Source organism: Heterocephalus glaber, unplaced genomic scaffold (assembly GCF_053883595.1).
Source record: "Heterocephalus glaber isolate CG9 unplaced genomic scaffold, H.glaber_assembly_v1.0 deba00001509, whole genome shotgun sequence".
NCBI classification, from domain to species: Eukaryota; Metazoa; Chordata; class Mammalia; order Rodentia; family Bathyergidae; genus Heterocephalus; species Heterocephalus glaber.
In genome coordinates, this window is record NW_028258325.1 from 3689680 (window position 1) to 3704107 (window position 14428).

The 14428-nt window shown below is 49.8% G+C and overlaps 1 protein-coding gene across 1 annotated transcript; it reads right to left on the reverse strand.

The window, feature by feature from the left end:
• Window positions 1–8946: 8946 nt before the first annotated feature.
• On the reverse strand, window positions 8947–10520 carry LOC101713225 (MORF4 family-associated protein 1). The gene is made up of 2 exons (XM_004847323.3): window positions 9935–10520; window positions 8947–9575 (listed from the first exon to the last, which is right to left on the reverse strand). The coding sequence occupies exon 1, from the start codon at window positions 10322–10324 to the stop codon at window positions 9941–9943; it is 384 nt and encodes a 127-aa protein (XP_004847380.1). The 5' UTR covers window positions 10325–10520; the 3' UTR covers window positions 8947–9575; window positions 9935–9940.
• Between the last annotated feature and the right edge of the window lie 3908 nt (window positions 10521–14428).

Here is a 14428-nt window from a genome sequence, read left to right on the forward strand (position 1 = left end):
CCTCACCCCTCTCCTCAGGTACTGTTCGACTAGTGACCGCTGGCTCCGTCAGAAGATTGAGGCAGGTTTGTTGACAAAAGGGTTAGGTCTCGGCATTGCTCTGGTGACGCAGCCCTGGCCCGGCACTAGGGCGGTCGCGAGGCACAGCACTGATGTTAACTAAGAACAGCATGAGATACTAATAAATATAAGAACCATTCGTTACCACGAGCTGTGACCCATCTTTCCCCAAAGTTACAGCAAACAGATACCTGAGTCTGAGGAGCCTTTTGTGAGGCCCGAGTGAAAGGCCTTGCCGGTTGGCCTTGACAGTGTCCGACCCAGCCAATGTACTTTGCTGTCCCCCTTCTGCCTCTCTTAGACAGAAGCTTTTTCTCAATAAATTGTTCCCACTCTGAAAACAAAACAACCTCAGTGTACAACCTTAGCAACAGTTACAATATCGGCAGAAACCAGGCTCCTGGAATAAGCAGTCCTGAGGCCCCGTGGCCCACCCCCATGGGGACCCCAGGCTCACCCCCTTGCAGACCTGCGCCATCCCTCTGGATCTGTACTCTGATCCGAATAAACTCCGTCTTTCCCACATTCCTTGGCTGTTGGTAAAAAGGCTGAGGAATCAGCTCATCCACACCTGCGGTGACTGGCCCTTCCCCGTGGGCCCTGGGGCATAGGGATTCGAACCCCAGCTTCACAACTCTTTGGCTGTGTATGCGTGTGTGCTGGGAAGGTGTTAGAGGAATCCTGAGCGAGAGGGATTTGATGAACCACTGCTGCTTCTGAGAGCAGGTGGCTGCGTGCAAGCACAGAAGTGGCCTCAAGGAGCTAACCAGGGAGGCCAGGTCTCAGTCCTCCAGGCGCGAGGACCGGGATTTCCCAGGCAGCTTTGGTGCGGCCGGTCAGCCACTAATCCTCCATACTGGAGCTCCGGACGGCAATCAGGGCAACACATGTGCTTTCAGTAACTTGTTCCCACAGCAGAACACAGATGTAGAAGGGTCTGGTTAGAAGTGGGCTTGATGGTGGCGCACGCCTGCAATCCCAGGACTTGAGAGGCTGATACAGGAGGGTCTCTATAGTGAGTTCGAGGCCAGCCTGTAATACACAGCAAGACCTTGTCTCAAAAAATGGAAGAAAGGGGCCGGGGATTTAGCTCAGTGGTTCCGCCGCCTGCCCTGCAAGCGCAGGGACCCGAGTTCGATCCCTGGTACCAAAAAAAAAAAAAAAATGGAAGAAAAAAAAAAGTGGCTTGAAACTTAGTCTGCAGAACCATTTGAGTTTGGTCAGGAATAAGTCTTTGGCCTCACTTTCCTAAGAATGTGGGAAAGTAGGGCCGAGGATTCAGCTCGGTGGCTCTGCCGACTGCCTAGCAAGTGCAAGGTCCCAAGTTCGATGCCTGGTACCAAAAAACCCCACCAGAATGTGGGAAAGTGGGTCCAGACCCCCAAAATCTTGCCCTGACATCCTCTCCTTGGAGTCCTTTTTGGACAGCCTGCACGCTCATCTCTTCTCCTTTCCCCCGGAATGTACACAGGCACTTTATAGTAAGGGTTGATACTTGGTCAAAGTACCCCACCTCTTCTACTTCAGCAATGAATGCCCCAGCTCTTCTGCAGAGATCACTGGGACTGGACTGATTTACTGTGTTACCAAGGACAAACCGAGATAAACCTGCTAGCTTCCCTTGCTCTTAGTTGACTTGCAGATGACGGATTCTGGAGGCCACGTGGCTGGCACTGTGGCATTGGTCTTGCCCTGGCTGGTCACGGTGGTGACAGTTGCCTCGGTTACTTCTCAGGGACGTGAGGGCCACTCCTGCTGAAATGCTGACTTTTCACTTGGGCCTGCAGACATCCGTTGGGTGACTGGGAGGGGACGGAGGGCAGGGGCGTCTCTGACTTTACCTTGCGTCTGTAGCCCTCCCTTCCTTAACCTCTGGTCGGAGTCTGCTCAGCTCTGCGTGTAGATGCTCACCCCGAGGAGCGCCTTCTCCACAGTGCCAGGAGAGGAGAGGCTGATCTGTGAGGAGAGCTCCTTCCTCTCCATTCTTGGGCCACTGAGGGAAGCCAACACTGGTCTCTGGGACTCCAGTTTTTCCCTGGGATGGAGCTGGGCAAGGTGTCCACACTTGTAATCCCAGCACTTGGGAGGCTGAGGCAGGAGGTTTGCTGTGAGTTTGAGGTCAGTATGAGCTACATAGTGAGACTGTCTCAAAAAAATCCATGACATGCACCTCTGGACCTGAGGTAATAATTGCACCAGTTTGGAGAGTTACAATACTGTCAACCTGGTTTTTTTTGTTTTTGTTTTCAGTCCTGGGGACTGAATGTAAGCCTTCGCACTAGGGATTGAACCTTGGGCCTGCATATATTAGGCAAATGATCTACCACTAAGCTACATCCTCAGCCCTAACTTTTATATTTTTATTTATTTTATAGCAAAACATTTGTTGGTACATTTCAGGCCTACATACTGCTAGCACTCATCAGAGAGACTTTGCACCTGTGCATGACACCTCCTGCCTCTTTTTTCCCCTCTCCCCTCCCCTAAAGCCCCTCCCCTGCCCTCCCTTTGCACAAAAGCTGTTTCCATTTTCCCTTTTTTTTCTCGTCCCTTCCTCCTTTCTCCCGCCCTCCTCCTTCCTTGTTTCCTTTCCCATTTGAACATTTTCTTCCCATTTCCCAATACACTTCAGTCCTTCTTTCCATTTTCAGTTTCTCACACCAGAGAAACAATGTGGTATTTAAACATGTGTGTCCGATTTATTTCACTTAAGAGTATGGTCTCAAGGTCCATCCGTTTAGCTGTAAATGTCTGAAGCTCATCCTTCTTTATCCTAGCCCTAACTTTTTAAAATTTTGAAACTTGTTTTTGCTATGCCAGGTTTCCCCGGCTAGCTCAAACTTGCGATACTCCTGCCCCAGCCTCTCTGTGTACTGGAATTACAGTGTACTCTATATACTTGCCTTTGCTTGTTCTTTAATGTATTTTGATATAATTGTATGCAGAAAGATTTTCTTTTTGGTACCAGGGATAGAACTCAGGACCTTGTGCTTGCAAGGCAGGCACGGTGCCACTGAGCTAAATCCCCAACCCAAGATTTTTAATATATTAGTCAGGTGTGGTAGCACATGCCTGTAATCCCAGTACTCAAGAAGCTGAGGCAGGAGGATTGTTACCAGTTTGAAGCCAGCCTGGGCTACATAGTGAGTTCAAGGCCAGCCTGAACTACAAAGTGAGACTATGTCTCAAAAAAACAAAACAAATGAAAAAAGATTTTGGATGTATTAAAAATTGCCATATGTTAAACTTTTCCTGGTTACTATTTGTACGGGATTGAATAGTGCCCCTCCCGAATTCATGTTCTTCAAGACTTCAGAAGGTGACCTCTTCCCTGGGGGCTGCAGACCTGGACCAGGGCCAGCAGCACCAACAGACTTCGGCCTCTGGAACCCTAAGAACAGGGGTCTGCTGTCCAAGCCACTCCGTGAGGGCAGTGTGTCTCACACTGTCCCTAGGAAACTGCTCCCTTTTATCTGACAGTTACAAATGGTACTGCTATTGAGGACAACCCTAAATGAATCCTCTAGATTCGCTTGTCCCAGGTTGATTTAAAAATCACTCATTTTGGAGGTCACACAGCTGGAAGACAGGTTATTGGTCCCACCATGAATTTGGGAATTGCTACCTGTGCATAACACATCTTAGTTTTTCAATCCCCTCCCTCCCTCCCTGTCAAGTTTCCAATGATGCTCTCCACTAGAGTCTGCCCAACCCCTTCCTAGGCCCAGGCAGGGCTCCAGCTGTCCGTCCCAGGTGCTCCTCTGGGGCCCGAGCTGACCGTCTGGCTACTGACATCGAATTCCCACCATCCACTGCACACTCCAGCAGTGGCTCCTGCTGTCCCCTCTACCCAGGGCCACACGGTGGCCTCCTGTCTCCAAGCAGCTCTTCCATTCCCCCGGCCACTCATTCCCGATGGTGACCTGGGGCTTGTTACCGCCTCGCACCTGCTCTGCCAGCCCTCCTTTCTGACCCCAGCTGGCCACGTGACACTCCCACTGCAGTCCCCAGCACATTTCTGAGACCTCTGGCCCTCGGTTCTCCCCCACAGCTACCTTCTTGCCTTCCCCATACGCCTACTCGGTGAACAGGCCCAGGGCTGCAGTCATGTGCTCGTAAAGCTGCGGTGCTTCCTCTTCTCCTCTTGCCTCCTCTCTGGCAAAAGTACACCCAGCTGACCCAGCTGTGCCCACCTGTCTGCTTTAGGCTGGTGCTGCAGGAGCCTGGGGCACAGGGTCATGTAGTTTCGGCGGTTAGAGGTAGTAAAGAGCTGGGTGGCACACGCCTGTAGTCCCAGTACTCTGGAGGCTGAGGCAGAAGGATCATCAGGAGTTTGTGGCCAGCTTGAACTACATAGTGAGATCCTGTCTCAAAAAACCAAAAGAGAGAGAGAGAGAGAGAGAGAGAGAGAGAGAGATGTCCTTAGAGGAGGCCAAGAATATGAAGAAGCTTGGGAACAATGCAGGGAGGGAGGAATGGAAACTACAGAGCATTATGAGGAAATGGGCAGTGAGTAAGTCAAGCCCTGGGCGGACCAAGAGATTTACCTGGCCCCATCTGCCTGTGGAAGACGGCAGAAACCCACCTGCTCCATGCCTCCCCACTGCCCAGAGGAGGAGGGTGGCCAGGGCCAGGGGTTTGGATTTGGACGTCCTGTCACCTTGGAGTCACCAGAGGCAGAGGAAAGTGAGCCAGGACGGTCATGTGGGGGAGAGAGGTCTCCTAGGAGGAACCACAACCTTTTCAGCAAAACCAGGAGAGGAAAGTGCCTGTGTCCGTCACCTTAGTCTAGGTTCTGTCACCATTAGAAACAAGCCCCAGGCCGGGGATTTAGCTCAGTGGTTTTGCCGCCTGCTTTTCGAGCGCAAGGACCTGAGTTCGATCCCCGGTACCAAAAAAAAAAGAAAAGAAAAAAGAAACAAGCCCCAAATCTCAGTGACTTAGAACAAGTCCAGTTTTTCTTCTGTGTTGTGCATTCATCACAGATCAGTGGCACTTTGCCCATCAAAGGAACACAGAGTGACAATCCATCTTGAATGGTACTGCTCCCTGCGCCAGAAGGCACATCGAGTTCTGGATAGGTATCCTCACAACTCACTGACTGGAATCAGTCCCAAGGGCCAGGAAGGCAGAGAACTGCAATTTATTGGCTGCACAGCACTGGAGACCCCTCATGGTGTTTTGTTTCAGAAAAGCTTTAGATCAGAATGCAGAGCTGGAGAGAACCCCGGCTGAGCCTTCGTTAGCAGGGATCCCGGACAGCAGGTGATGGCACACTTGGGCAGGGCCCGGGAGGCCAGGGCGTTGTCTCCCTGCATCTGTGCCTTGGCAGCCTGGTAAGGCACTGAAGTTTTGGCTTAGGGTCAAATTCTCGGCAGTGCCCTTGTCCCTCCACAGTGCTGTCACAGGCTGTACCAGCCTGCCAGGATGTCCACCAGATTTAAATCTGCCTTCTTCCCGGACCCGCGGCCGATGAAAAGCAGAAGCCTTGGCCCAGTATTTCCTCAGGGTCCCCTCAGCCTGATTCTGCAGAGGGCCAGCAGTTTCTAGCTTTCCAGAGGCTACTTCCTTCCACTTCTCATCAGCTTGTCCCACACCTCTATCTCGCAGTGCTGTTCTCATCTTTCAGGTGTGGTCAGGTGACACCTCTGGGCTCCCACAGCCCTGTGCTTTCTTCTGTAGCACTGAGCAGACAGAACCCAGCTTGAGGTGGCCTTGGCAGCATCAGAACCTAAGAACCCCGACAGGCCTTTCCGCAGTGGCTCAGAACCTGACCTACAGCTGCAGGTTTGATACCTGGATCTATAATAAAAAAGTCTGGTGACCATTACATGCAACTTAATGATTATACAGCCAGGTGAGATTGCCTCTCAGAATGGTACCTTATCACACTACTTAAAAATGCAAGATTTGGGCCGGGGATGTAGCTCAGTGGTTCTGCCACCTGCTTCGAAAGAGCAAGGTCCTGAGTTCGATACCCAATACCAAAAAAAAAAAAAACCCTGCAAGATTTAATTAACCTTCCAATGCAGCAAGGACAACAGGGTTGTAGCTTAGTGGGAGGATGTATGCTTAGTGTACATGAGACCTTAGGCTCAATCCCTAGCACAACAAAGGGAAAAGAAAAAAACACTTCCAGGCTGCATTTTTAGGTGTGTGTGTGTGGGCAGTCATTAAGGGTTAGGTGGTGCACTAGCATTTACATATACACTGGTACCTCGGTTCATAAACTCAGTTGTCTTCATGATTCTGGTTAGAAACTGAATTGGTCAAGAAATGAATTGGTGCAGGCCAGGGATTTAGCTCAGTCGTGCCACCACCTGCCTCGCAAGCTCAAGGTCCTGAGTTCAATCCCTGGATGACCCCCCCCCCCCAAAAAAAACCTGAACTGAATTGGTGGAGAAATAAATCAAATTTCCCCATAAGGTCAATATTGAGCCTAACCATTGAATTTGATTCGGTTTTCATCCAACTTGGTTTTTTTTTTGGTACTGAGGATCAAACTCAGGTCCTTGTGTTTGCACAGCAGGCAGCAAGACCACTGAGCTAAAACCCCGGCCCCATCCAACTTGGTGATGAGAATCACGGAATCAAGTTCATGAACAGAGGTACCACTATATGTTCAAACACACTATTTCTTTTCTGGTACCAGGGATCTAACTCAGGACCTTGTGCTTTCGAGGCAGGCGGTGGCACGACTGAGCTAAGTCCCCGGGCCACTATTTCTTAGTTATACACAAATTCATACATGGTTTCCTCCCAGGTGAACTGGAAAGTTGGGAGAAAGGGGGAATCACTTCTCTGTCTTGAATTTTTTGTCATTTTAAAAGTACTCTCCATGTTAAAAATTGACTACCCAATGAAATGCAGTATCCTGGAACAGAAAAAGGGCATTAGCGCCAAACTAGTAAGTTGGAATGTGATGTGATCTAATTTGTACTGTACCAACATAAAATTTTTAGTTTGGCAATAAATACAGGTTTCTTGTAGTCATATCCCAGGCTCACAATTCCATTGAACTCACTCCTCCCCACTGGAACTCAGCAAATTCTTTCTTCCTGAGCTTGGAAGCTATACTCATACTTCAAGGCCAAGCTCACTAACTACTTGTTCTGTAAAGCTTTCCTAGACCTCTTCCTGTGTCCTCTGAAGACGTTAGTGACTGTTAGGGCTGTGACACACGCTTTCTATTGCTTGTATTTCTACCATCTACGTGGTTCAGGAAGCAGACTCTAAGGTGCAGAGTACTAGAGTGCAGGTACAATTTTTAGGGATCAATACCTGTGCAAGGGAATGAGCACGTTGGGTGTGAGACTTTGGTATAATGTAGCCTAACAAAAGCTTCAGCAGATGCCACATGGAGCTCTGAAGTGGAGATATCCTTCAATCTCGTCTCAAGCAGAAAAGACAGGGGCCCTGGATGTGAGGCACGCAGGAGAGGAAGTGTGACTTCAGCAGAGGCACTTCCTGTGGAGGGCCAACCAGCCAAGGGCTGTGCCAGTCATTTCCAGTGGCTGGAGACTCAGGCCTTCATTTCTGAAGGGGATTTTGCATCGCAAGGGGTGATCCAAAAATATGAATATTTTAAAAACTTACAGTACAAGACACATTGTCAAGAATGATAGGATATGTGTTTGAAGCAAGGGGGAGTATTAATACCAATTTATTTTTTACTATAATAAATTTAAAAGACATTCCCTGTATTTTAAAAGTATAGACTGCTGGGCCAGGGATTTAGCTCAGTGGTTCTGTCACTTGCCTCACAAGTGCAAGGACCCGAGTTCAATCCTTGGTACTCCACCCCAGAAAAAAAACCCTGGCTCACAAATTTGCACAGGAGCCAGGCTAATCTGCTCTGTACGGTTCCAATTTTAGTATGTGTGTGGCTGAGGTGTCATTCACTGTATTTTTTATCATACCTGGTACTGCACGTCAACTCCATCCCACTATAATTACATTTTGTCACTATACTCCAAATGCAAGAAATAGTAGAGTCTAATTTGATCCCTGGTACCGAAAAAAACCCAAGCCAGCTCTGATCTGAAACTCTGAAGGTATTTTGGCTCTCAGAAGGCAGGGCCTGGACCACATGAGGTTCCTCTCTAAAAACCAAGTATGTTCTTTCCTCACTGAGGTTCCCCCCAACACACAGAGCTAGAGATCCCCCCTGGCCAAAAGCTTACTGAGGGTCTCAGAGAGCAGTTTACCTGTTTAGCAAGGAGGACAATCAAGGAGAAAATGTTCATTCTGTTTTTTTTTTTTTTTTTTGGGTACCAGGGATCAAACTCGGGTCCTTGCACTTGGGAGGCAGGTGTTGAGAAAATGTTTCTTCTTTTGTTATTGTTGTTTTTGGTACCGGGGATCAAATTCGGGTCCTTGCACTTGCGCAAAAATGTTCATTCTTACAAAATTTCTTGGGGCTGGGGATTTAGCTCAGTGGTTCCCCCGCCTGCCTCGCAAGTGCAAGGTCCCAAGTTTGATCCCTGGTACCAAAAAAACCCCCAAAACCAAAATTTCTTAATAACTTTCTAGATCTTTTGTCTTTTCAAGCAAACGAATAAGTTTATTAACATGGTTAAGTTTTTTTTTTTTTAAACATGGTAGGGTTTTGACCTCAAATACTCATCAGGTCTGCTACTCAAACTTATACCTGGACAACATAGGAACTTTGAAGATGCCTCTTCACTGACCAGTTAAGGTCCAGCATAGACAGTTGCATGCTTTTCTTCGCAGCTCCTCAAAGGCCTTTGCAAATAGCTTTTGTTTTATGCCCAGAACCCCCTATTACACCGACTTGTATAGAATGTTAAGATCTCATCTCCTCCTCTAGGTCCCATGGAAATAGAGCTGAGTTAGGTTGTCCAAACAAACACCAGACAGGTTAGATCAGATGGTGTATCACACAGAATTTAAATTTTGAACAAAGTATGTCTCTCCTCCTTTGGTCTCACACAGGAATTAAAGTCTCCCAGTACAAACAATACTATCCCCCCCCTTCCTCCCGGTCCATCAGTCCTTGCCGGATCAGGCTCATCGGCATTCCCAGTTGAAGTCTGGTCCCTTCCTCCACAGTTGCTACACGGAGTCGTCTTCTAGAATGATCGCAGCTCCTTCAGCACCTCCAGAGCCGCAGGACTCCCAATTCTGAGTCTCACATGTCACAGACGCAAAGTTCCAGGGAGCTAACACGTCACACAAGAAAGAGCAAAGCATCTCAAAAATTTAGAAATAATAACCAAAGCCCATAAACGAATGTGACTGCCGTAAGAGCTTACAATCTAGGCCCCAATTCCTGTAGGTGAGAGCATTTCCAAACAAAAGTTACTTCCTCCAACGAAAACATTTAACAATCTAAACTCATATTGAGGTCATCAACCACAGACCATAGCAGAAACGCAGTGTGAGTGAGGACAGAGTGCAGACAGAAAAGAGGGAAAACAAAAGGCTCTCTGGTTTCAGCTTCTCCGGGGTGTCGGCCAATCTCCATCACTCGACCAGAATCACCGGCTGGAACCCTAGGGCACAGCAGGAGAGACTCGTCACCAGGCGCTCGGCCCCGGGGAGCGAACCGACCCGAGCGCAGGCTCGCCTCCTCTCGGGGCAGCCGACCCATTCCCGTCCGGCGGCAAGACCCGGACTCGTGCCAAGGCCGCCCCCTGCCAAACTCGCTCCCGCTCCCGTCCCCTGGGCCAGGCAGGCTGCGGCGTCTGCTCCGGCTGCCTCGGTGCCGTGCGCGTGGTCCTGATTATTTCCTGCGGCAGGGTCTCGGTCTCGCGTGCACCCGGGCTGGCCTTGCACTCGCAGCGACCCTCCCGCCTCAGCCTCCCGGCCCCACTCGGCTCCCAGCCGCCCCCCGGCCGGCGCCCGCCCTTACCGCGGCTCACGACGACTCGCCCCGCTCTATCCGCCGCACCAGCTGCACCAGCATCTCGGCCATCTTCGCCATCTCCCGCGCCTTCTCCTCGGCCTGCTCGGCCCGCGGGCCGGGCCGCGCCTGGGCGCCGTCGGCGGCGCTCTGCAGGTGGTTGAGGGCGCTCTCCTCCGAGGCCTCCACCTGCGTCTTGATCTGGATGAGCAGATTGTCCATCTCCCACAGCTTGCCGCGCTCGCGCACGTGCGCCCGGCCGCGCTCGCGCGTCAGCGCCGCGATGTCCTCGCGCATCTCGTGGATGACGGGCAGCAGGAACTGCTCGAAGTCCTCCTCGGGCTCCAGCACCTCCACCTCCTCGGGCTCCGCCAGCTCCACCGCGTCCAGGGGCCGCATCTCGCCGCCGCTTCCGAGCCGCGCCGCCAACGTCTGCGGGAGGCAAAACGGACAGTCGCTGCGCTCAGCGACACAGCCCACGACAGCCTCGGCAAACTTTCACCCTTTTTTCAACTTTTCTCCTCAGAGAAGCCGCGGAAACCAGCGACTGACGAGCAGCGAAGCGCCCAACAAAATGGAGTCCCGGCCGTCAAGCGGCGCTCTGCGCGTTGCAGCCGCTTTCACGACTCGGCGGGGGCTCGCTTTACGGTCGCGCTGCGAGGCGGTGGGCGGTGCCGCAGGAGCGCGCGCGCAGGCATACAAACGCGCGGCCTCCCCACGTCCTCTCCCTCTCGATGCCGGTCCGCGTCCGGCCTGGCTGTGCTGTGGGGCTCTGCTCTGGTCCTCCGGGTGGCTCTCGGGGACAGAGCTCACGTTTGCACAGGTTTCCTACCCTGGGAAAGGAGGATTCAGGGAACGGCGCAGTCAAGCCGGTGAGCTCGCGGCCGACGCCAGAGTTCCTCCGAGCCCAGGGACCCGAGCCTTCGGCCGTTGGGGTGCAGTCAGCAGTGTCAGGGGTCTGTGTTCCTAGGGACAACCGTGTGGGGGTCCTGAGGGCCCGCAGACCAGGGCTCAGGTGGACGCTGGAGAGGAACTGTCCCAGCCTTCTCCAGGTCATCTTCCTCCCCTCTCCCTTTCCCCTTTCCGCTCTCCCATTTCTCCTCCTTTTACCCCCCCCCCCCCGCTCCCACTGAGCCCCTCCCAGGCCCCCCATCTGCAGCCCCGTGGCTCCCTCTTCTCTGCACTCTTCTTGGGATTGAGCCTCTGGCGGGTCTTACTCAGTTCTGCATTCCTACATGGAACTGAATTAGTAAATTTGTTTTAACACAAAACTTTAGGGAAAGGTGTTAAGTTCTTCAGCTGTTGAGCCAGTCACCAAATAGCCATAAGTATTTCAGGAATCTAGCTTGCATGCTTGGCTTGTTTCCCAGTCAATAGGGTATAAGGGACAGATTCGAATGTGGCAGACTTAAGGATTAAAAGAAATAATAGCCAAATAACCACACAAAAGACAAAAAACAAAAACAAATCATGAAAATGCTTTGTGAACAGCAAGCACAGACATGTAAAGTGCGAGCCTCTCCCTTCCCCACTCCACACGGAGCTACATCCCTAGCTTTGTGTGTGTGTATGCGTGTGTTTCTTTAGAGACAGGTCTCGTTATGTACCCCAGGCTGGCCTCAAACTCACAGTGATCCTCCTGCTTTGACCTCCAGAGTGCTGGGATCACAGGTGTGTGCCACCACACCATTTCCCAGCCATTTAAAAAATTTTAATTTTGAGACAAGGTTTTGCTAAGTTGTTAAAGTTTTCTGGCTAGGCTCTGACTTCAGATCTTCCTGCCTCCGCCACCTGCAGTACGGGGATTATTGGCATGTAGCACCATGCCTAGCTAAGTGCATGTCTCATGTAGGTCTTTCTCAGATTCTTTATATTTTGGTTGCTCCTTAAAAAATCCAGGGGCAGGGGATTTAGCTCAGTGGTTCTGGCGCCTGTCTTGCAAGGACGAGGTCCTGAGTTTGATCCCCAGTATCCCCCCGCCCCATCCAACATTTGGGCTTTCCTAATATATCAGAGGCAGCCAGCTTATAATTTTCTTGTATGAATGAAAATAAATGGCTCAAACGGCAAATGAGACTCCAGTGCACACCTATTAGAATGGTCGGAGTGCAGAACACAGACAAGGAGAGGATGAGAATCGATGGAAACTCTCGCTTCCTGGTGGAGGGAAGGTAAAACTGCACAGGCACATTAGAAGACAGATCAGTCGTTCCTTATAAAACTGAACAGACTCCTGTGTGATCCAGCAATCACATTCCGTGATATTTATCAGATGAGCTGAGCCTGCGTATCCACAAAAAAACCTCACCTAGGTGTGCATAGCAGCTCCGTTCGTAATTGCTGAAATGCAGAAGTGACTTTACCTTTGTAGAGGAGAGACTGGACTGTGGAATATGATTCAGTGCGGAAAGAAATGAACTCTCAAACCAGGAGAGGACACAGCAGCTTAAATGGACAAGATGAAAAGCCAATCTGTGGGTACCACTGAGTCCAACTGTGGGACCTGCAAGAGGCAGTACGATGGAGATGGGAAGAGATGGGGATTGTTTGAGGGAGGGATGAAGACGGAGACCCAAGATCTTAGGGTGGTGAAACCACTCCGTGAGGCGAGGATGGGGGGGGGGTGTCCTTTCACCTGAACCCATGCAGGCTGCAACACCTAGCGTGAGCCCTGATGTAAGGCTGTGGGTGACAAGGACACCAGTGTAGGCTCGTTGGTTGCAACAAACGCACCACGCCGGTGCAAGGGTGTTGATATTGTGTGTGTGTGTGTGTGTGTGTAGGTAGGAGCTCTGTGCTTTCTGCTCAATTTGGTGGCAAAGCGAAAGGTACTCTAAAAAATGAAATCAGTTTTAAAAGGAGGAAGGGACAAATGGACCCCACCAGGTGGAGGAACTGAAAAGCAATGGCTCTTTCCTGGGGCGATGTGAACTCAGGCCCCACTCAGCTAGGTAGGGCTTTTGTGCAGGGCACAGAACACAGTGTCCAGTATTCATAACGGGCCCCATCGCTAGCATGTGTTTGCTTTTAGTTTCTGTTCTTTTTTTTTTTGGTACTGGGGATCAAACTTGGGTCCTTGTGCTTTCGAGGCAGGCGGCAGAACCACTGAGCTAAATCCCTGGCCCTAGTTTCTGTTCTTTTTTTCTTTTGGTACTGGGGTTTGAACTCAGGATCTTGCATTTTTGAGGCAGGTGCAGGAACCACTGAGCTAAATCCCCGGCCCGTTTCTGTTCTTTATTAATGCCTTTCTACTTTATTTGGTTTACTCTAACTTCGTTTTTTTTTTTTTTTTTTTTTTGAGACAGGGTCTTGCTATATAGTTCAGGCTGGTCTTGAATTCATGGCGAACCTTCCGCCACAGCCTACTAAGTGCTGGGATTGTGTGTCCCACTGTTACTGGCTTTTAGGGTGCTCATCTCTTTCTAGAGGTGGTTTCTAGGTTCTTTCTGTTCTGTGCAAATAACTGGTGAAGATAAATGCAAATGGTGGTAGCAGGGTTCTACGTTTATTAAAGCTGGGGGAAAAAAGTGAAAACAAAGCGAGTTTGGGTGAAGTGGAAGGAAAAAAATACACCCTACAGCGTGAGAGTGATTTCAGTGAAAGAACATAGTGACTGAGAGAACTCAGTGGTGACTTTCTTTCATATCTCCCACTTCTCAGGCTGATGTCAGGTCTAGGCTGTCCTAAAACCTGCTTGAGTTTTCATAGGAGGAGTTGAAGAAAACACATTCAGACTGGGTCCACGAGCAGGGCTTTGGGAACTGTTCTGATTATCAGGCCACACCCACTTTCCCAGCCAGACTGCCATGCCCTGGTCTCCTGCCTCACCACCATGCTTGACCTTTGTTTCTAACAACACTTAAAATCTTCAATTCCTATTGGACTTTAGCTGTGTCACACAACTTTTAAGGTTTATCTTTTCATTATTTAGTTCTAAATATATTTTCATTCCCATTGTGAGATGATATGTGTGTACTGTTTGTGTGGTACTGGGGACTGAATCCAGGGCTTTCATACTGAGTTATACCCCTAGTCCATTTTTATTTTGAAAAGATCTCACTAAATCCTCCAGGTAGGGCTCAGACTTTTGATCCTCCTGCCTCAGCCTCCCAGAATGCTGGGATCTCAGGCTTGTGTCACCATGCCCAGCTTTGACTGTATTTGTCTTTGGGTAGGGTTGATACAAGTGAGTCCATTTTCATTTTGACAGCTCTCATATTTTTCATATATCCCCTCTTGTTCTGAGGCCATTGCTGATTAATCATAATTTTTGTCATCACACTTTTCTTATTAAATTGATTTACCTCAGGTATTTGTTATAGTAACAAAATGCTAATAAGCAAACTTTCCAAGTTTGTCTTTTCCTGGGTGGGCAAACTCTGCTTCAGCCCTCAGGTGCCATATAATTTCCTCATATCGCATAGTTTACTGTCTAAAAATCTTTAAAATTGAGGTGTAATTCACATACTACTGTAAAGTCTATCTTTTTGTTGTTTGAGACAG

What these genes read in the sequence shown, in the direction of transcription:
- LOC101713225 (XM_004847323.3), bottom strand. Translation starts at nt 10,324, where the DNA reads ATGCGGCCCCTGGACGCGGTGGAGCTGGCGGAGCCCGAGGAGGTGGAG.